The 22,123-nt window shown below is 51.4% G+C and overlaps 2 protein-coding genes across 2 annotated transcripts; both read left to right on the plus strand.

Moving 5' to 3' along the window:
* The first annotated feature begins 1,840 nt into the window (after window positions 1-1,840).
* Window positions 1,841-3,415, plus strand: LOC100539174 (uncharacterized). The gene is made up of 2 exons (XM_010723895.4): window positions 1,841-2,089; window positions 2,199-3,415. The coding sequence occupies exons 1-2, from the start codon at window positions 1,952-1,954 to the stop codon at window positions 3,207-3,209; spliced, it is 1,149 nt and encodes a 382-aa protein (XP_010722197.1). The 5' UTR covers window positions 1,841-1,951; the 3' UTR covers window positions 3,210-3,415.
* A 4,567-nt stretch (window positions 3,416-7,982) lies between these two features.
* LOC104914421 (uncharacterized) lies at window positions 7,983-20,855 on the plus strand. Its single transcript, XM_085209563.1, is given in 7 exon segments — window positions 7,983-8,277; window positions 8,741-11,157; window positions 11,616-12,075; window positions 12,199-12,471; window positions 13,267-13,455; window positions 13,457-13,761; window positions 13,982-20,855. Coding segments are annotated over 7 exon segments (10,416 nt in total). The 5' UTR covers window positions 7,983-8,139; the 3' UTR covers window positions 20,616-20,855.
* Window positions 20,856-22,123: the final 1,268 nt, after the last annotated feature.

The raw sequence follows: 22,123 nt of genomic DNA on the forward strand, positions 1-22,123 counted from the left end.
AGATGGAGCTCCTTTGGTAAACAGACCTCAATGATTTGGGATGGTTACGGCGAGCAAACTGCAGACCCGCTGCTCTGCCACACCTCATGCTGTGCCTAGGCAGACCCTGCTCAGTGCTTTCTTGGATTGGCTGCCCTGTGGCTGTTTCCAGGGCAAACTCCCACAATATTTGCTCTTCTCACGAGCACAGGTGGCATCACAGGAGAAGGAGTCACATTAAAGCAAAATCCTGCCCTACAACCAGTGCTGCAATGCCTGCCCCCCCCCCCCGTCACACCCACCAGCATTGCAGTGCTTTGAGGAGGGTCACAGAGTGCTGGGGAGCTTCGAACAAGGGGAGCAGCCCTAAAAGCCTCTTAATATTTTCAGGTGGTTTCATTGCTCAGATGGATTTCAGGTGGTTTCATCAGCACAGGGCTCTGCAGCACCTGCCCTTCGCTCTGTGGCCATTTGCTTCAAGCTCTGCTGAAAGCAGCATTTTGTTTCTTTAACTTCACCTACCCCCTAACCTCCCAACCTTTCTGCTTTGTAAAGCAAGTGTGAAACCCTGAGCAGCATAAACCTGTTATTGTCTATGGTTATCTGCAGGAAAGTGCTCTGCATGGGGTCCTGGTGCCCAGAAATAGCAGCTGTGAGAACACCCCTTGTACTTCTGCCTCTCTGATGCCCCCAGAAACTTCCCCCCACCCCATTGCAGCTTAATGAGAAGCAGATGGGCCCCACCTGAAGAGGAGTCTTCATGGGGTAAAACAGATGGATTAATGGAGAGGAATTAAAGCAGAATCCATACTTCAAGTTTCCTCCATTCAGTTTGGGTCACCAAAGCCTCCTGTCCTGCAGCAGCCCCAGCTGTGTGGGGGGCTCCTTGGCTCCCCCACTTATCCCATCCCAGCACAACCATAGGGATTTACCACTGGTTCCTATTAACCTCTCCCCAAGCCAGGCATTTTTCCTGAAAATGCCTTTTCTTGCACAAAACTGTGAGTTATTTTCTGTATCCAAAACCCAGCATACGTTGTGAGCTATGTGGATTTCCAGTGTTATTATTTTTCAGTCTCTCTTAGTAGCCACGTCCAGCAGGACAAGTGGCACATTGGGGCTGTCACCACCTCGAGGAGCAGGTGTCCCCTCCTCGCACTGTGCCTCAGTTTCCCCATGCTGTACAGGGGTGACAGCAGCTCGTGCCACCCCTCCATCCCCCTCCGCGTGCCACTTGGTGGCACTGTTGGAAAGGATTTCTTCGCCGGGTGCCTCCCTGCCAGCACCCAAAAGTGGGACTTTGGGGAAGGGGGTCACTTGGATTTGGGCATGGCGTATCCTTATTTTTTACCCTTTGTTTTGTTTTCTCTTCATTCCCATACGGGCACTCCCAGGCTGCCTCCTCCCGTGTCAGTCATTCACATCGCTCACCAAACACGTTCACTAGAGAGACCTGGGTGTTGCTTGGGCATCACCTCCAGCTAAATCCCACAGCACTAAAAATAACCTTTTCTGCTTAATTCCTCTGAAATGCATCCGCAGGTGGGGTGAGCTTAGGAAGGATCATCTCTTCACTCTGGAGTAAAGCACCAGAGCAGAAGTTAATGAGCAAGAGACAAATGAAGACAGGGGGATGACAGTTTCATTGGGCGAGGATGCGGCACCCTGCTGACGCTGTCTCCCTGCACGATACTGCTGTATATAAGACTGCTGGGAGCAGGTTGGCTGCACACCATACTCTTCTCACCCAGGTAAGCCCAGACAGACCCTGCAGGAAAGTGGGAGCTCAGGGCCCTGAGCATTCTCCTGAAGCTGAGCTCTCCTAAAGGAAAAAACACTCTGTTTGGTTTTATTGAGTCCTTCTGGCTCATCTTCCTGTCCAGCTGCACTGTATGAGAGGGGCTTACCAAGCAAAAGACCCTTTTTGTTGTTTTGGTATCTTTCTCACAGGCTGCCTCTATTCTGTGGGGAGATGGCCCAGCTCCAGGAGAACATCAATGGCATCATCACTACCTTCTACACCTATGCCAGCAGTGACGGCGACTGCAGCACGCTGAGCAGAGGGGAGCTGCGGCAGCTCATCGAGCAGGAATTTGAGGATGTGATCATGGTGAGGATCGAGCAACACGAGCCATGGGGATGGGTTTCTGTTGGAGTGATTGATCCCAGAGAAGTCCTGCAAAGGGTTCATGGGCCTTGCTGATGTTGTTTCCTTGCAGGATGCCCGGGATCCCAGAACTGTTGAGAAGGTGTTGCTCTTCCTGGATGAAGACAGCAGTGGCAAGGTTGACTTTAGTGAGTTCCTCAACCTGGTTTTCCGCGTGGCCAAGGCTTGCCACGGGCAACTCCAGCAGTACCTGGAGCCAGAAGATGATCAGGAGCTTACAGTGCAGGAGGAGGCAGATGGGGAGCAGCACCACAAGCAGGTCCTGGAGGAGGGGGTGAGTGAACAGGTGCGGGAGGGTGGGACATCCCAACAGGATCAGGACACCCAGCAGCACCAGAAGGGTGAGGAACCAAAGAAGCACCAAGACACCCAACAGAATCAGGAAGATGGGACACCAAAGAACCAGGACACCCAAAAGACTGAGAAGAGTGAGACACCAAAGATTCAAGATACTCAAAAGACTCAGGAGGTTGAGACACCAAAGAGCAACCAAGGCACCCAACAGAAACAGAAGAGCGAGATGCCAAAGAATGTCCATCAGGATGACAGGGCCAAGGCACGAGAAGAGGGTCCAAAGAGAGGTGAAAACGTAGTCACTGAGACCTCAGAGAAGGACAGAAATACCCAAAAAATCGAAAAAATACCAAAACATGACCCCAAGCCCCACCAGGACAAAGTGACCGAGACACCAAAGCTAGGACAGAACCATCACCAGAGGCAAGAGCTGGAGCCAGCAGAGCAGAGCCACATTTCTCCCACCAAGACACCAGAAAGAACCACGGACAAGACCAAGGACCATGCAGCTCCTTGGCAGGACCCCAGTCCCAAAGGGACCCAAGAGCTGCCACCTCCAGTGAGGGGCACGAGCCCCCACCCGGATCCCCAGGCCTCAGGGATCCAGCACGACACAGCTCACCTTCCTCACCCCACAGTGGTGGTGCAAGAAGGCAGCGGGGTTGAGGCTGAACGTGTCCCAGGACAACAGCAACATGGGCCTCATGGCAAAGGAAAACATGCGGCAGAGCAGGAGCACCTGCAGCCTCAGTGGCCTCCGAGGAAATAAGAACTGCAGTGAGCCCAGAGCAACTGTGGCTATTGGTGCCAGCAAGGTGGGATATTTTGTCCAGTGCTGTTTGTTATATCTTGTCCAATCTTTTCTTAACCCTGAGCTTGCTTGCACCCCTAGCTTGTACTGAACTATTCCTGGCTTGAGACCTTCTCTCTTATCCTGTATTAGGCTGCCTCTGCCTGTATAAGCAAAGCAATAAAATTGACTGCAAATCAGCACGGTGTCCTGATGTATTGCTGCACCATTCTGAGCTACCACAAAGGACCTCAGTGTCCATCCCATGCATGACACAGAGCCGCATGGCCCTGGGGTGCTGTGTCCTGGGGGCATGCAGCCCAAGGTGAATCAATGGGTCCCTGCAGGCAGGGATGTGACATCCAGTGTCTTCAGATAGGGTGGATGCTGGGATTGATGCGATGGCATGATGACCACTGAGCAGCTACCTGGCAGCATACATCTGCTCCAGACGCTGTGCATGTCTGCTGTAAAAAGAATCAAGAGCTCTGAATGCTCAGTGGGAGGGATTTGTCTTATTTATCCTCACTTATTAAAATAATAATAATAATAAAGGGGGAGATGCAGAACACGTATGAAAATTGAAAATCCCTATTAGCTACTGAATGCTCTGAGAGGAGCAGAGGGATATTAATTATTCCCCCATTATTCACATACACATGGTCCCAGTAACACCTGGGAGGCTGAGTGCAAAAAGCTGACACGCAATCCATGCACACGTGGACCTGGCCTCAGCCTCGGGAATTTCGGGTACCAGCTCCGGATGTGCACGTAGGGATGTGGGTGATTGTGGGTGCAAGCAGCCCACTGAAGTCAGAGGGGTTATTATGGGTTTGGATGTGCCGGACCACCAGGATTCCGCATCCCGCAGGGAGGTGATGCTCAGCCTGTTTTTCCCCATATTATCTTTTGCCGGCGACCTATCAGCCAAATCAGTGGATGATAAATGCACCCGCACCTCCTGCTCTGTGGCCGGTGACAAGCAGAACACAGAGACCTCACCGGGAAACAGAACGTCACTGCTCCGGGACACACCGGAATTTCACAATTTGCCGAGTGCTGAATCAGAACCGAAAAAGCAGCATTTCAAGATGATCTCTAAGAAGACACTTTTTGAAAATGATTTGGTCTATAGGCGCTGATGTCACAGTTAAATGCGCTGGACACAAAATGCACTACCTCTGCTCTTGTGATGATAAAACACACTGGAGAAAGCAGACCCCGACCCACCTTAATGGCAGCTGTGAGTGTTGTCAAAATGAAATGGGACAGACAAGATTTAGATTCCATCACAAATCCATCAAAACTCCCATTCCATCTGATATGTTCCTCAGAACATTTTCTTTTCCAGAAAATGCCAGTTTTCAGCTCTTAGTTGAGGACTGTTGAAGAGCCCTTTGCTACTTATCAGCCCCGCCTCAGTTCTCCCATCACCAGACTCCTCAGTCCATCAACTACAGCCTTTTGCAGTACCAGTAAAAAAACGACCCCCAAGTCCTGTTAATGATGTGATAATTATACACTATTCCAAATTATTCTACTTTTGGAGTGTTGTATTTGAAGTTGGGGGAGGTTTTTTTGTTGCTGTTGTTGTTGTTCATTTTAAGGAGAACATTACAGCAGAGTGAAAATTACCCCGCACACACAAGGACCTGTTTAAGACACCTGCAAGGCTGGGAGGTGTTAAAAGTCTTTTATATGCCCCATGAGGAGCCCAATTCTTCTGAGATTAAATCATAGAATCAATGGATGATCCTATTAAACAATGGGCAATCCTAATGATCACTGGACGATCCTATTAAATAATGGGCAATCCCAATGATCATTGGATGATCTCACTGATTGACAGATGATCCAAACACCAATGGATGATCCCACTGACAGATGGCCCTAATGACCAATGAGTGATCTCAACAACCAAATGAGGCTTGGCCACCCTATACGAACACAGACAGTGATTCACACAGAACTGGATGGAGAGAAGAGAATGGAGCCCACCCTGCTGGGTAACAGCACTGAAAAATTGACCCAAATCCCCCCTTTGAGAGTCCACTCTGGGGACACCCAAGCCTTTGGAGAACATGGTTTGGTGCTGCTTCTGTGGACCTCTGCCTCTATTAAAACCCCAAAATCTGCCCGGTGCTTCCCGATGTCCCCAGCCCCTGCGGGGATTGCAGACTGTTATAGGACACCGTGTGTACAAGCTCCAGCCACATTGTAATGCTCTAATTTTAATAATAACTGCAATCTACCATAAAATTACAGTTTCCCAAGGGTATCATTATCCCACAGGTGGGGTATAATTTACACCAGTATAATTTAATCCTGAAAAAAAGCTCAAAAATGAAGCACGGTTAGTAACAATCCTCCGTGAGCACTTGTATGAGTATCCCCAAGGTGTTACCAGCACTAATTAATTAGGCTCCTACACCCAGTACGTTCTAACCATCAGATGGGACAGATGAGCAGCTTAGCCAAGGCTGTGTGGCAAGTTCCTGCTCCGGAGCTGCCCGCAATGTCTCCGTCATGTCATGCAGCTCAGCTCCAACACGGAGCCCAAGTGGCATGGCTAAAGCTTTCCTTGTATGCTCCCTGTATGGGGAGAATTTGGGAGCAATAAAGGAACCCATTGGTCTCTAATTCATTTACACTTGCAGGATATTAAACAAAAAAAAAGGAGGGGGATTGGAGAGGCAATTACAGCAAAAGTTGCCTAGAGCGACCAGATGAAGCTTCAACATGAATCAAGCTCCCAGCCGAGACGTTTCCACTTTTAGTTTTAATTAAAGATCAAGAAAAGTTGGAATGAAATCCGCTCACGGAAAAGAGTTAACATAAAAACATGTTGTATCATCATTTTTCTCAATGAAAAGCCGTTGCACTTTGAATAGGCGTTTTCTGGTTAAAAAGTCCATTTTGCAGATTTTACTGTTCACAAAGGTTTTGTTGGTTTGGGCTTTTCTTTTTTTTTCTTTTTTTTTTTTTCCCCAACAAAAACCTGGATAATACAATGAAAGGCTCCTCGGTAAGAAGTTATCAAGGAAAAAAATATATATATATGTATTTCAGCACATGCTACAAGATCACCACACCAGCAGAGATCTCCTGCAGCATTTGGAGATCTCTCTGCTGCCCACCTAAATTTAACTTCTGTAGTTCTTGGGGCTTCCTCCGTCCTTCCTCCATGAGTAAAACCCAGTCAAACTGCTAGACCCCAGCCCCAAGGATCTGCAAAACGGTGGGCAGGTCCCCACATCTGCTTACAGCACCCTCCCAGGTTCACTCTGGTGCTATTTTTATGTGCATGTATTAAGCATACATAAATGCATACCTACAAAGATACACGTTCATAAAAAAATACATCCTCCCATTAATGTATATATATACTTTATAGACAGTCTAGATTTTTTTTTTCTTTTTTTAAATCTGAAATACAATCAGCCCGTAAAATAACTTTACAGTCCGGATTAGGCGGAACCAGCAGATGCCTGAATTGCCACATGGCAACTGCTATTTCTGGGTTAAAATGATAGGTAATGGGATGATAAGTTAAATAACCCGTTTGAGGACATGAAGGAGCAGCTGGGTTTGGCCAAAGATGAATCAGGACAATGTCCACAAAGGGTGGCTCCTTTCTGCTCCGCCACCAAGGACCCTATAAAAGCGCTCGGGTCCTCCAATCACTCCGCACGGCTTCACAGGAATCCCATTCGATCCCGTTGGTGACTTGGGTAAGTCGTTCCTTCAGAAAAGCATGCTTTGCTGGGTGAAAATGAATGATTTCTGTAGGATCTGTCTTGGGTGGCAATGAAGTTTCTGCTGCAGTATTTTCCGGGCATCTTTCGGGTTTATATTCAATGAAATGTTATTTTTCACCATTTGGACAGCTGCGTGCTCTTTGTTGTGTGTTGTGTGGAAAGGCAGTTTTCCTCCAAACAAAAGGGAGGGATGGAGCCAGGTCTGGCGCCTCACTTTGGTCTGCATTCATCTCCCACCCAGGGTGAACAGATTGAAGAAGCGTTCGGTTTTCCGTAAAAATAGCAAGACGGAGGTTTTGCATGCAGAGGTGCGTGCACATGTTCATGCATGTGTGCACACTGCAAGCAGGCAGGGAGCAGCTTCCCCAGCTGCAAGCCGAGATCCTGGCACCAATGCAGCCGATAACAGGCTTGGGGATCCTGCAAGGAGCACAGAGGTGGCATTTTTAGGTTTCCAGACACAAAGCTCAAGTATGAGCACTGCTTTCTGCCCAGGAGATTGCCATTAAATTCAATAAATATTTCTGACCTGGGTGATCTGACTGTTCTCTTTGGCCAAAATCTGTTGGACAATAAGCTGATGCTGTAACATGAGATTCATCGCTTGATTTGCATTGCTGCCGGTCACAGGGCTCGTTTAACCTTCTATGAATGCTCTATCCACCTCTGCCCAAGCTGGGTCCTCTCTCAGGATGTTCCAGCATTGCCTTAGACATCCTCTGACCTCTCCAGAGGAGCTGGTGTATCTCAATGCCAAGCAGAAAGAGCTGCGTTGGTTCTGGAAACTGAAGGAGCTGGTAGAGCCCACAGGGACAGGTTCTTGGGGTATCTCTTGAGTCACCATCCCCAATCCCCTCCCTGCAACACAAAAATGCTGGCATCCTGCCATCCCATACCAAACGTCATTCCAATACATCAGCAGACAAGTTGGAGGACACTCCCCATCCCACCAAAACCCCTAAGCATTTGGATATCTTCCCAGTGCTCTGGTAAAGCACAGCTTGCCATAGAGAGTAGCGGAGGCACCCAGACTCTCATTAATGTGCACAGCTTGACCCCACCAATCCTCCCCCTCTTCCATGTTCAGCCAAAAACTCTCCCATCCTTAGGTCTGCTACTTTTCTTGCAGGCTTGCTTGAATCTGCAGAAAGATGTCTCACTTCTTAGACAGTGTTTCCACCATCATTACTGTCTTTCACCAACATGCAAAGGAAGATGGAGACCAATCCAAATTCAACCGAAGAAAGATGAAGGAGTTCATTCAGAAGGAATTTGCAGATGCCATAGTGGTGAGTGCTGCAGTGACGGGCAAAGATTAAGGATAAAATTGAAATGTGGGGACCAGAAAACTTTCTGGAGAGGGAGTGATTCTTATAACCAGAGGGAAATGGGATGCAGAGGCTTTTGCCAACGGGGAGCAGCAGATGTGTGGTTCTGTACTGTCTGCAAAAGCTCTTCCTATAGATTTTGCTGTGAACAAATGGGAAAAATTGGAGAAAGAACTGTGAGGTGGTTTACTTTTAAAGATAGGAAAGAAATGTATCTAGTGGAGGGATATGGCATCTCCAAATGGTTAGCTGCAGCCAGGGAACTACCAGGAAAATGGGGAACACAGCCACGGAGGAGATGCTGAGCAACAAAAGTGAACCTAAGAGAGATGCAAGTAGAAGAGATTGTCATGATCACTGGATTTGCATTTCCTGACAAGGAGCAGCAAGGCTTTTTGTTTCTCTATGTGTGTTTTTTCTACAGAACCCACACGACCCTCAGACAATTGACAAGATTCTGCAGTTTCTGGAGTGGGATGGGGATGGAGAAATCGATTTTAATGAGTTTCTGCTTTTAGTATTCAGAGTGGCTAAAGCCTGCTACTGGTACCTGCAGAAGGGACAACGCCTTCTGCAAAGAACAAAGCTGATAACCAGCAGCAAGACAGTCCAAGAGCCTGAAATTAAGAACAGAGGGAGCCGTCAGCAGTTCCAGGAAGAGGAATCACGAACACTTGAACGCAATTGCCATCCCCCCTGCATACCTGAACCACGAGACACCAGGGTCCAGGATCTTGAGACACACGAGGAGACGGGAAGTCATTGCCAGCAACGTAACACACAAAGTAGAGCTGATGCAAGACAAAGCACCAGGCCAAGGGAAATGATCCCTCAAGAATATGAAGAACAAAACCAAGAGCCATGCGACCAACGAAGCAGCCGAAGACGTCAGCAACCCGAGCTGGACAGACTGGGAGATTTACAAAACCACAAGCGCGGCAGCTTGAAGACAGCACACAGAGATGAGAGACAAAATCAAGAGAAGCCTCATCGAGAGCAACTAGCAGACGTGAGGAGCTGCAGCCATTCCTGTGAACCACAGCTGCTGCCAGACCGGCGGAGTGGCCGTCAGCCACGTGAATCAACATTGCCAGTGTATGATCAAAGAAACCATCGACCACAAGATCAAGAGGCAGTGGCACATGGGAGAAGCAGCCGTCGGCCACATGAGCCAGAAGAAGCAGATAGAGGAAGGCGCAATCAAATCCAAAAGCCTGAATTACTCAAAGATGAGAGAAGCCGCAACCACCTACGTGAGCTGGAACAAAAAGAACTTGAAAGAAGCAGCCGCCAGCTGTGCAAGTCTGAATACCTGGATTCAGAAAGGCTGCATCAGTCATACCTCCAGGAACCGCTAGTAATAGAACACAGATACAATAACACAAAGGAGCTAGAAGAAGACTACTATGAACAAGGGAAAACACAGAAGGGCAGGAGACCACGTGAATCCATGACATATGAAAGGACAAGAGAAGACATTGTGGCAGAAGCTGAAGCTGATATAGAGATCCAACATGTAATACGAAACAGGGAGAGAAAAGAGGAAGCCAGGAGACCCCATGGATCAGTGAGGTCTGAATGGACACAAGAGGACACTGTGGCTGAAGCCGAAGCTGATGTGATCAGACATGTGACCCAAGAAAGGGGCAGAGAAGAGACAAGGAGACCCTGTGAGTCGGTGAGGGACGTGAAGACACGGGAGGACATTGTGGCTGAAGATGAAGACGACGTGGAGATCCGCCGTGTGTCCCAAGAACGGGAGAGAGAAGGGGAAGCCAGGAGACCCCGCGAATCACAGAGGTATGAAAGGACACGGGAGGACATTGTAGCTGAAGCTGAAGCTGAAGCTGATGTGGAGATCCGACGTGTAACCCAAGAAAAGGACAGAGAACAGGCCAGGAGACCCCGTGAAAGGGCAAGGTACATGAAGACTCAGGAGGACATTGTGGCTGAAGCCGAAGCTGATGTGGAGATACACCGTGTAACCCAAGAAAGGGGCAGAGAAGAGGCCAGGAGACCCCATGAAATTCCGAGGTATGTGAAGACTCAGGAGGACATTGTGGCAGAAGCTGAAGCTGATGTGGAGATTAGACGTGTAACCCAAGAAAGGGACAGAGAACAGGCCACGAGACCACGTGAAACGACGAGGTATGTAAAGACTCGGGAGGACATTGTGGCTGAAGCTGAAGCTGATGTGGAGATCCGACGTGTAACCCAAGAAAGGGACAGACAAGAAGCCAGGAGACCCCGTGAAAGGGTGAGGTACGTGAAGACTCAGGAGGACATTGAAGCTGAAGCTGAAGCTGATGTGGAGATCCACCGTGTGTCCCGGGAATGGGAGAGAAAAGAGGAGGCAAGGACACCACGTGAATCAGTGAGATCTGACAGGACACAGGAGGATGTAGTGGCAGAAGCTGAAGCTGATGTTGAGATCCGCTATGTGACCCAAGAAAGGGACAGAGAAGAAGCCCGGAGACCACGTGGAAAGGCAAGGTACGTGAAGACACGGGAGGACATTGTGGCTGAAGCTGAAGCTGATGTAGAGATCCGCCGTATCTCCCGGGAACAGGAGAGAAAACAGGAGGCCAGGAGACCCCGTGAAACGCAGAGGTACGTGAAGACACGGGAGGACATTGTAGCAGAAGCTGAAGCCGATGCTGAGATCCGACATGTAACCCAAGAAAGGGACAGAGAAGAAGCCCGGAGACCCCGTGAAACGGCGAGGTACGTGAAAACACAGGAGGACATTGTGGCAGAAGCGGAAGCTGATGTGGAGATCCGCCGTGTTTCCCGGGAACGGGAAGGACAACAGGAGGCCAGGAGACCCCGTGAATCGCAGAGGTACGTGAAGACTCAGGAGGACATTGTAGCTGAAGCCGAAGCTGATGTTGAGATCCGCCGTGTAACCCAAGAAAGGGACAGAGAAGAAGGCCGGAGACCCCGTGAATCACAGAGGTACGTGAAGACTCAGGAGGACATTGTGGCTGAAGCTGAGGCTGATGTGGAGATCCACCGTGTGTCCCGGAATGGGAGAGACAAGAGGAGGCAAGGACACCCCGTGAATCAGTGAGATACGTAAAGACACGGGAGGACATTGTAGCAGAAGCTGAAGCCGATGCTGAGATCCGCCGTGTAACCCAAGAAAAGGAGAGAGAAGGGGAAGCCAGGAGACCCCGTGAATCAGCCCGATTCCAGAGGACACAGGAGGACATTGTGGCAGAAGCTGAAGCTGATGTGGAGATCCGCTATGTGACCCAAGAAAGGGACAGAGAAGGCCGGAGACCACGTGGAAAGGCAAGGTACGTGAAGACACAGGAGGACATTGTGGCTGAAGCTGAAGCTGATGTAGAGATCCGCCGTGTATCCCGGGAACAGGAGAGACAAAAGGAGGCCAGGAGACCCCGTGAAACACAGAGGTACGTGAAGACACGGGAGGACATTGTAGCAGAAGCTGAAGCCGATGCTGAGATCCGCCGTGTAACCCAAGAAAAGGAGAGAGAAGGGGAAGCCAGGAGACCCCGTGAATCAGCCCGATTCCAGAGGACACAAGAGGACATTGTGGCTGAAGCTGAAGCTGATGTGGAGATCCGACATGTAACCCAAGAAAGGGACAGAGAAGAAGCCCGGAGACCCCGTGAAACGGCGAGGTACGTGAAAACACAGGAGGACATTGTGGCAGAAGCGGAAGCTGATGTGGAGATCCGCCGTGTTTCCCAGGAACCCAAGAGAGAAGAAGAAGCCAGAAGACCCCGTGAATTGGTAAGATCTGAGCGGATACAGGAGGACATTGTGGCTGATATTGAAGCCGATGTGGAGATTAGACGTGTGACACAAAAAAGGGAGGAGACAACAGGAGGCCAGGAGACCCCGTGAATCACAGAGGTACGTGAGAGCACTCAGGAGGACATTGTAGCTGAAGCTGAAGCTGATGTGGAGATCCGCCGTGTAACCCGAAAAAGGGACAGAGAAGAAGCCAGGAGACCCCGTGAATCAGCAAGGTACGTGAAGACTCAGGAGGACATTGTGGCTGAAGCTGAAGCTGATGTGGAGATCCACCGTGTGTCCCGGGAATGGGAGAGAAAAGAGGAGGCAAGGAGACCACGTGAATCAGTGAGATTACTGAGAACACAGGAGGATGTAGTGGCAGAAGCTGAAGCTGATGTTGAGATCCGCTATGTGACCCAAGAAAGGGACAGAGAAAGAGCCAGGAGACCACGTGAAACAGCAAGGTACGTGAAGACTCAGGAGGACATTGTGGCTGAAGCTGAAGCTGATGCTGAGATCCGCCGTGTAACCCAAGAAAGGGACAGAGAAGCCAGGAGACCCCGTGAACACAGAGGTACGTGAAGACACGGGAGGACATTGTGGCTGAAGCTGAGGCCGATGTTGAGATCCACCGTGTTTCCCGGAATGGGAGAGAAAACAGGAAGCCAGGAGCACCCGTGAATCAGCGAGGTACGTGAAGACACGGGAGGACATTGTAGCAGAAGCTGAAGCCGATGCTGAGATCCGCCGTGTAGCCCAAGAAAAAGAGAGAGAAGGGGAAGCCAGGAGACCCCGTGAATCAGCCCAATTCCAGAGGACACAGGAGGACATTGTGGCAGAAGCTGAAGCTGATGTGGAGATCCGCGTTGTAACCCAAGAACGGGAGAGAGAAGGAAGCCAGGAGACCCCGTGAATCAGCCAGATACGTGAAGACATAGGAGGACATTGTGGCTGAAGCTGAAGCTGATGTTGAGATCCGCCGTGTGACCCAAAAAGGAGAGAAAGAGGAAGCCAGGAGACCCCGTGAATCACAGAGGACGTGAAGACACAGGAGGACATTGTGGCAGAAGCTGACGCTGATGTGGAGATCCACCGTGTAACCCAAGAAAGGGAAGAAGAAGCGAGGAGACCCCGTGAATCACAGAGGTACGTGGAGATCTGAAGGACATTGTGGCTGAAGCTGAGGCCGATGTTGAGATCCGCCGTGTTTCCCGGGAACGGGAGAGACAACAGGAGGCCAGGAGACCCCGTGAATCACAGAGGTACGTGAAGACACAGGAGGACATTGTGGCAGAAGCTGAAGCTGATGTGGAGATCCGCCGTGTGACCCAAGAAAGGGACAGAGAAGAAGCCAGGAGACCCCGTGAATCAGCAGAGGTACGTGAAGACACAGGAGGACATTGTAGCTGAAGCTGAAGCTGATGTGGAGATCCGCCGTGTAACCCAAGAAAGGGACAGAGAAGAAGCCAGGAGACCCCGTGAAACAGCGAGGTACGTGAAGACTCAGGAGGACATTGTAGCGGAAGCCGAAGCTGATGTGGAGATCCGACGTGTGACACAAAAAAGGGAGAGACAAGAGGAGGCCAGGAGACCACGTGAATCGGTGAGGTCTGAGCAGACACGGGAAGACATTGTGGCTGAAGCTGAGGCTGATGTGGAGATCAGCCGTGTGTCCCGGGAATGGGAGAGAAAAGGAAGCAAGAAGACCCCGTGAATCAGTGGATCTGACAGGACACAGGAGGACATTGTGGCAGAAGCTGAAGCTGATGTTGAGATCCGCTATGTGACCCAAGAAAGGGACAGAGAAGAAGCCAGGAGACCACGTGGAACAGCAAGGTACGTGAAGACAGGAGGACATTGTGGCTGAAGCTGAAGCTGATGTGGAGATCCGCCGTGTAACCCAAGAAAGGGACAGAGAAGTCAGGAGACCCCGTGAAACGGCAAGGTACGTGAAGACACGGGAGGACATTGTGGCTGAAGCTGAGGCCGATGTTGAGATCAGCCGTGTTTCCCGGGAATGGGAGAGACAAGAAGCAAGGAGACCCCGTGAATCACAGAGGTATGAACGGACACGGGAGGACATTGTAGCAGAAGCTGAAGCCGATGTGCAGATCCGCCGTGTAACCCAAGAAAAGGAGAGAGAAGAAGCCAGGAGACCCCGTGAATCAGCCCGATTCCAGAGGACACAAGAGGACATTGTGGCAGAAGCTGAAGCTGATGTGGAGATCCGACGTGTGACACAAAAAAGGGAGAGACAAGAGGAGGCCAGGAGACCCCGTGAATCAGCGCGATCAGAGCAGACACAAGAGGACATTGTGGCAGAAGCTGACGCTGATGTGGAGATCCGCCGTGTGTCCCAGGAACGCAAGAGAGAAGAGGAAGCCAGAAGACCCCGTGAATTGGTGAGATCTGAGCGGATACGGGAGGACATTGTGGCTGAAGCCGAAGCTGATGTTGAGATCCGCCGTGTAACCCAAGAAAGGGACAGAGAAGAAGCCAGGAGACCCCGTGAAACGGCAAGGTACGTGAAGACACAGGAGGACATTGTGGCTGAAGCTGAAGCTGATGTGGAGATCCGACGTGTAAGCCAAGAAAGGGACAGACAAGAAGCCAGGAGACCCCGTGAATCACAGAGGTATGAACGGACACGGGAGTACACTGTAGCTGAAGCTGAAGCTGATGTGCAGATCCGACGTGTAACCCAAGAAAGGGACAGACAAGAAGCCAGGAGACCCCGTGAATCAGCCCGATTCCAGAGGACACAAGAGGACATTGTGGCTGAAGCTGAAGCTGATGTGGAGATCCGACGTGTGACACAAAAAAGGGAGAGACAAGAGGAGGCCAGGAGACCACGTGAATCACGGAGGTCTGAGCAGACACGGGAAGACATTGTGGCTGAAGCTGAAGCTGATGTGGAGATCCGCCATGTAAGCCAAGAAAGGGACAGAGAAGAAGCCCGGAGACCCCGTGAAACGGCAAGGTACGTGAAGACACGGGAGGACATTGTGGCTGAAGCTGAGGCCGATGTTGAGATCCGCCGTGTTTCCCGGGAACGGGAGAGACAACAGGAGGCCAGGAGACCCCGTGAATCACAGAGGTATGTGAAGACTCGGGAGGACATTGTAGCTGAAGCCGAAGCTGATGTAGAGATCCGCCGTGTAACCCAAGAAAGGGACAGAGAAGATGTCAGGAGACCCCGTGAAACGGCAAGGTACGTGAAGACACAGGAGGACATTGTGGCTGAAGCTGAAGCTGATGTGGAGATCCGACTTGTAACCCAAGAAAGGGACAGACAAGAAGCCAGGAGACCCCGTGAAAGAGCGAGGTACGTGAAGACTCGGGAGGACATTGTAGCGGAAGCCGAAGCTGATGTGGAGATCCGACGTGTGACACAAAAAAGGGAGAGACAAGAGGAGGCCAGGAGACCCCGTGAATCGGTGAGGTCTGAGCAGACACGGGAAGACATTGTGGCAGAAGCTGAAGCTGATGTGGAGATCCGCCGTGTGTCCCAGGAACGCAAGAGAGAAGAGGAAGCCAGAAGACCCCGTGAATTGGTGAGATCTGAGCGGATACGGGAGGACATTGTGGCTGATATTGAAGCCGATGTGGAGATTAGACGTGTGACACAAAAAAGGGAGAGAGAAGAAGCCAGGAGACCCCGTGAATCAGTGAGATGTGAGCGCACACGGGAGGACATTGTGGCTGAAGCTGAAGCTGATGTGGAGATCCGACGTGTAAGCCAAGAAAGGGACAGACAAGAAGCCAGGAGACCCCGTGAATCACAGAGGTATGAACGGACACGGGAGTACACTGTAGCTGAAGCTGAAGCTGATGTGCAGATCCGACGTGTAACCCAAGAAAGGGACAGACAAGAAGCCAGGAGACCCCGTGAATCAGCCCGATTCCAGAGGACACAAGAGGACATTGTGGCTGAAGCTGAAGCTGATGTGGAGATCCGACGTGTGACACAAAAAAGGGAGAGACAAGAGGAGGCCAGGAGACCACGTGAATCGGTGAGGTCTGAGCAGACACGGGAAGACATTGTGGCTGAAGCTGAAGCTGATGTGGAGATCCGCCGTGTGTCCCAGGAACGCAAGAGAGAAGAGGAAGCCAGAAGACCCCGTGAATTGGTGAGATCTGAGCGGATACGGGAGGACATTGTGGCTGAAGCCGAAGCTGATGTTGAGATCCGCCGTGTAACCCAAGAAAGGGACAGAGAAGAAGTCAGGAGACCCCGTGAAACGGCAAGGTACGTGAAGACACAGGAGGACATTGTGGCTGAAGCTGAAGCTGATGTGGAGATCCGACGTGTAAGCCAAGAAAGGGACAGACAAGAAGCCAGGAGACCCCGTGAATCACAGAGGTATGAACGGACACGGGAGGACACTGTAGCTGAAGCTGAAGCTGATGTGCAGATCCGACGTGTAACCCAAGAAAGGGACAGACAAGAAGCCAGGAGACCCCGTGAATCAGCCCGATTCCAGAGGACACAAGAGGACATTGTGGCTGAAGCTGAAGCTGATGTGGAGATCCAACGTGTGACACAAAAAAGGGAGAGACAAGAGGAGGCCAGGAGACCCCGTGAATCGGTGAGGTCTGAGCAGACACGGGAAGACATTGTGGCTGAAGCTGAAGCTGATGTGGAGATCCGCCATGTAAGCCAAGAAAGGGACAGAGAAGAAGCCCGGAGACCCCGTGAAACGGCAAGGTACGTGAAGACACGGGAGGACATTGTGGCTGAAGCTGAGGCCGATGTTGAGATCCGCCGTGTTTCCCGGGAACGGGAGAGACAACAGGAGGCCAGGAGACCCCGTGAATCACAGAGGTATGTGAGGACTCGGGAGGACATTGTAGCTGAAGCCGAAGCTGATGTAGAGATCCGCCGTGTAACCCAAGAAAGGGACAGAGAAGAGGTGTCGAGGAGACCCCGTGAAACGGCAAGGTACGTGAAGACACAGGAGGACATTGTGGCTGAAGCTGAAGCTGATGTGGAGATCCGACGTGTGTCCAAGGAAAGGGACAGACAAGAGGAAGCCAGGAGACCCCGTGAAAGGGTGAGGTACGTGAAGACTCGGGAGGACATTGTAGCGGAAGCCGAAGCTGATGTGGAGATCCGACGTGTGACACAAAAAAGGGAGAGACAAGAAGCGAGGAGACCACGTGAATTGGTGAGGTCTGAGCAGACATGGGAAGACATTGTGGCAGAAGCTGAAGCTGATGTGGAGATCCGCCGTGTGTCCCAAGAACGGGACAGAGAAGGGGAAGCCAGGAGACCCCGTGAATCAGCCCGATTCCAGAGGACACAAGAGGACATTGTGGCTGAAGCTGAAGCTGATGTGGAGATCCGACGTGTAACCCAAGGAAGGGAGAGACAAGAGGAGGCCGGGAGACCTCATGAATCACAGAGGTACGGGAAGGCAAGGGAGGACATTGTGGCTGAAGCTGAAGCTGATGTGGAGATCCGCCGTGTAACCCAAGAAAGGGACAGAGAAGAAGCCCGGAGACCCCGTGAAACAGCAAGGTACGTGAAGACACAGGAGGACATTGTGGCTGAAGCTGAGGCCGATGTTGAGATCCGCCGTGTAACCCAAGAAAGGGACAGAAAACAGGAAGCCCGGAGACCCCGTGAATCACAGAGGTACGTGAAGACACGGGAGGACATTGTGGCTGAAGCTGAAGCCGATGTTGAGATCCGCCGTGTAACCCAAGAAAAGGAGAGAGAAGGGGAAGCCAGGAGACCCCGTGAATCAGCCCGATTCCAGAGGACACAAGAGGACATTGTGGCTGAAGCTGAAGCTGATGTGGAGATCCGACGTGTAACCCAAGAAAGGGACAGACAAGAAGCCAGGAGACCCCGTGAATCAGCGCGATTCCAGAGGACACAAGAGGACATTGTGGCTGAAGCTGAAGCTGATGTGGAGATCCGACGTGTGACACAAAAAAGGGAGAGACAAGAGGAGGCCAGGAGACCCCGTGAATCACAGAGGTCTGAGCAGACACGGGAAGACATTGTGGCAGAAGCTGACGCTGATGTGGAGATCCGCCGTGTAAGCCAAGAAAGGGACAAAGAAGAAGCCAGGAGACCCCGTGAATCGACAAGGTACGTGAAGACTCAGGAGGACATTGTGGCTGAAGCTGAGGCCGATGTTGAGATCCGCCGTGTTTCCCGGGAACGGGAGAGACAACAGGAGGCCAGGAGACCCCGTGAATCACAGAGGTACGTGAAGACACGGGAGGACATTGTAGCAGAAGCTGAAGCTGATGTAGAGATCCGCCGTGTAACCCAAGAAAGGGACAGAGAAGAGGTCAGGAGACCCCGTGAAACGGCAAGGTACGTGAAGACACAGGAGGACATTGTGGCAGAAGCTGAAGCTGATGTGGAGATCCGACGTGTAACCCAAGAAAGGGACAGACAAGAAGCCAGGAGACCCCGTGAAACAGCGAGGTATGTGAAGACTCGGGAGGACATTGTAGTGGAAGCCGAAGCTGATGTGGAGATCCGACGTGTGACACAAAAAAGGGAGAGACAAGAGGAGGCCAGGAGACCCCGTGAATCGGTGAGGTCTGAGCAGACACGGGAAGACATTGTGGCAGAAGCTGAAGCTGATGTGGAGATCTGTCGTGTGTCCCAGGAACGCAAGAGAGAAGAGGAAGCCAGAAGACCCCGTGAATTGGTGAGATCTGAGCGGATACGGGAGGACATTGTGGCTGATATTGAAGCCGATGTGGAGATTAGACGTGTGACACAAAAAAGGGAGAGAGAAGAAGCCAGGAGACCCCGTGAAACGGCAAGGTACGTGAAGACACAGGAGGACATTGTGGCTGAAGCTGAAGCTGATGTGGAGATCCGACGTGTAAGCCAAGAAAGGGACAGACAAGAAGCCAGGAGACCCCGTGAATCACAGAGGTATGAACGGACACGGGAGGACACTGTAGCTGAAGCTGAAGCTGATGTGCAGATCCAACGTGTAACCCAAGAAAGGGACAGACAAGAAGCCCAGAGACCCCATGAAACGGCGAGGTACATGAAGACTCAGGAGGACATTGTAGCTGAAGCCGAAGCTGATGTGGAGATCAGACGTGTGACACAAAAAAGGGAGAGAGAAGAAGCCAGGAGACCACGTGAATCGGTGAGGTCTGAGCAGACACGGGAGGACATTGTGGCAGAAGGTGAGGCTGATGTGGAGATCCACCATGTGTCCCAAGAACAGGAGAGAGAAGGGGAAGCCAGGAGACCCTGTGAATCAGCCAGATTCCAGAGGACACAAGAGGACATTGTGGTTGAAGCTGAAGCTGATGTGGAGATCCGCCACATTTCCAGAGAACTGTTGCATGAAGAAGAGGCCACGAGACCACGTAAATTGGTGACATATGCAAGGACTCAGGAGGAAACTGTGGCTGCAGCTGAAGCAGAGATCTGCCGTGAGAAGGAACAGCAGAGAGATAGCCTCCGTAAGCATGAGGAACCTGTGGAGGAGAGGAGGACTGTACAGGTACAAGTGAGGGAAGATGCCATTGTAAACGAAAGGAGTCTTGATCGTCAGCGGGACCTGGAAGTGGAGCAAAATAGGTTCCCAGTACACAATGATCAGGGAAGAAGGCAGGACAGAAGCCTCTACCAAACTGTGGACATTGATAGCAGAGACCTCGTCCCCCATGGAGAAGTGCCGTCTGTCACTGATGTGAGGGTCCGCTATATTCCCTCTGTCCCTGATGTACGCCCAGAGGTACAGACTGTCCCTGAGCCCTGTGAGCCTCAGACCATTGCATATTTGATCCATGTTATCCAGAACCTGAATGATCCCAAAGCTACCACATATGAGATCATCTGTCAGCAGTCCAATGGCTCAGAGCAGCCTGTCTATGTAAGGAAATGCTACGTTTCACCACAGCCACCAGATGGGCCGTGCAAAGACAGCAGTGTTGTGGAGCCTGAACCACAGCATCTTCCATCTTCCAGTTCCCAGGAAAATGCAAGGGAGCTCAAGGAGCCCAGGAAAAGTGAGACTCGGGAAAGGTCTACAACAGCAGTAAAGGAAGCGGCTCAGCAGGCTTCTGCCCCTGAGTTGGATGGCTTGAAGGGTGACACCAATCAGTCTGAGACTAGGGAAGACAGGAGGGACCACCAGAGTCCCCGGGTGAATGATGTGGAAGAGAAGAATCGTCAGCCAGAGGATGATGGACCAAAAGCCACAGGAGAGGAAGTCTCACAGGAAGCCGAATCCCGAGGAAACAAAGACAGGAAGGCCAAGAGCCAATCACCTCCATCCCGAGATCCAGAGCTGCAGGAAGCTCGCAAGCAGGGCCAGCAAGCTGCAGAAGAGCCACGTCACCAAAGGGACGAAGCTGGCTGCTGCCACGAGGATGCAGAGCTCCCCTCACCAGAGAGGAGCCGCCAGACACGAGAAGATGAAAACAGCAAAAGGAGCTCCCAGCAAGAGGGTACCACTCAGCCTCAAAGTGAGGAGGAACACAGGCCCGTGGCTCCACAAGAACCAAGCCAGCCTACGAGGGATGAGGCCAAGGCACCCTGAGGGGTTAGCCCCTCTGTAGCACCCACGGGGCTCCTCTGAGCATCTTCTGCCCTACCCTTAGGATGTGACCACATGGTGACATAGAAGTGCTCAACACAAAGGGATGCTCTGCGAGGTGGTGAGAGGCTTTGAGGATTCCCGTCCTGACAAACCCTCAGCAACACAGACAGGTAGAGAGCTATGCCAGGATCAGAAGCTCCTGCCTGCCCTCTTTATGTCTATGCTTCCCGCCCCCCTCTCCCTTCCCCCCCCCCCCCCCCCCCCACTGCAGTATTTAGTTAGTTTCCTGCTCTAATTGGATTCCTTGGGTCTCAGTCCTTTGTGTTCCTGTCTCTCTTCTGCCCTGTGACATGACAGCTCTGCAGTTCAGTGCTCTGTCTCCCTCGCCCCGTGGCTGGCTCTGCTGCTTATCAGATTCTACTGTGCACTGCACAAACAAAAAATCCCATTCACTTGATTGTACTCCTGGAGCCTGAAATTCCTCAAGGCTGGGAAAACACCTCTGTAGGCTCAAAGTTTTTGGTCACACCTTTCTTCTCTCCCGGCAGCTGAGCAGAATCCCAGCCCCAGCGTCACGGAGGCTTTGAAGTGGCAAAGTTCTGTGTGGATACCACAGGGAAATGGTGGTGGAGGGTGCATTGGGGTTTCTTCTTCACACTGATGTATTGCATGAAAAATCATAATAAATAGCTGATGACTGCACTGCCTGCTGCTGTCTTCATCTGTAATTCATACAGGGGCTCAGTCTGGTGGGACGGTGTCTCAGTTCAGATCTCTCCTTGTTTTAGGCACTGAATCCAGACAGGGGCTGCTAAAATCACACCAAATCTTCCTACTACATTGCTTTTGATGGGTCCTACTCACATGGTTTGCTCTGAGATATACACCAGGACACACAGCCAGGAGCCCTCCTCAGACCTTCTCTCACCAGACCCTGTCCCATCCAGCTGCATTGCTCTGCTCCCCACCACCCTCCTTTGCACACGACTGCTGTGTGTCTGGGTGACAAACATACAGCAGCACAGATGGGCTGCCTGCACACACTGCCAACGCCTCCACAGCAAACACAGCAGCAGCAGAAACCTTCCACGACCCCATACTACAGACAGCACTGGGCCAGGCACAGCCCTGCTGGTATTTCCTCTTGCAAAGGTGGGAAATGGCACTCAGCCCCCAGCCCAGTTTTTATTTCCATGCTCAGGACACAGAGGGAAGTGCAAAACACAGGGGGAAGTGCAAAGCCTGCAGAGCAGCAGCCTTCCTGTTGAGGTCTGTTCTGTTTGCAATGAGCTGTTTCGAATTTAGAAGAGGTTGGAGTTCGGGGGAAAGAAAAAGCAACTTCTTTTTTAATTATTTCCAACATGTGGGGCAATAAATGAGGGAAATCAGGTGGGGAAAGGGCCCCTCCCCACCCATTTCCTGCCTGCTCTGAATTTTCCCCTGCTCTGAATCAGTTTCCAGCAGGAATTCCTGAGCAGGCGTGGGTGCACCCAACATGCCCAAGCAGC

The sequence above is a fragment of the Meleagris gallopavo genome, chromosome 27, assembly GCF_905368555.1.
Source record: "Meleagris gallopavo chromosome 27, MGAL_WU_HG_1.1, whole genome shotgun sequence".
In the NCBI taxonomy this organism is placed as follows: domain Eukaryota; kingdom Metazoa; phylum Chordata; class Aves; order Galliformes; family Phasianidae; genus Meleagris; species Meleagris gallopavo.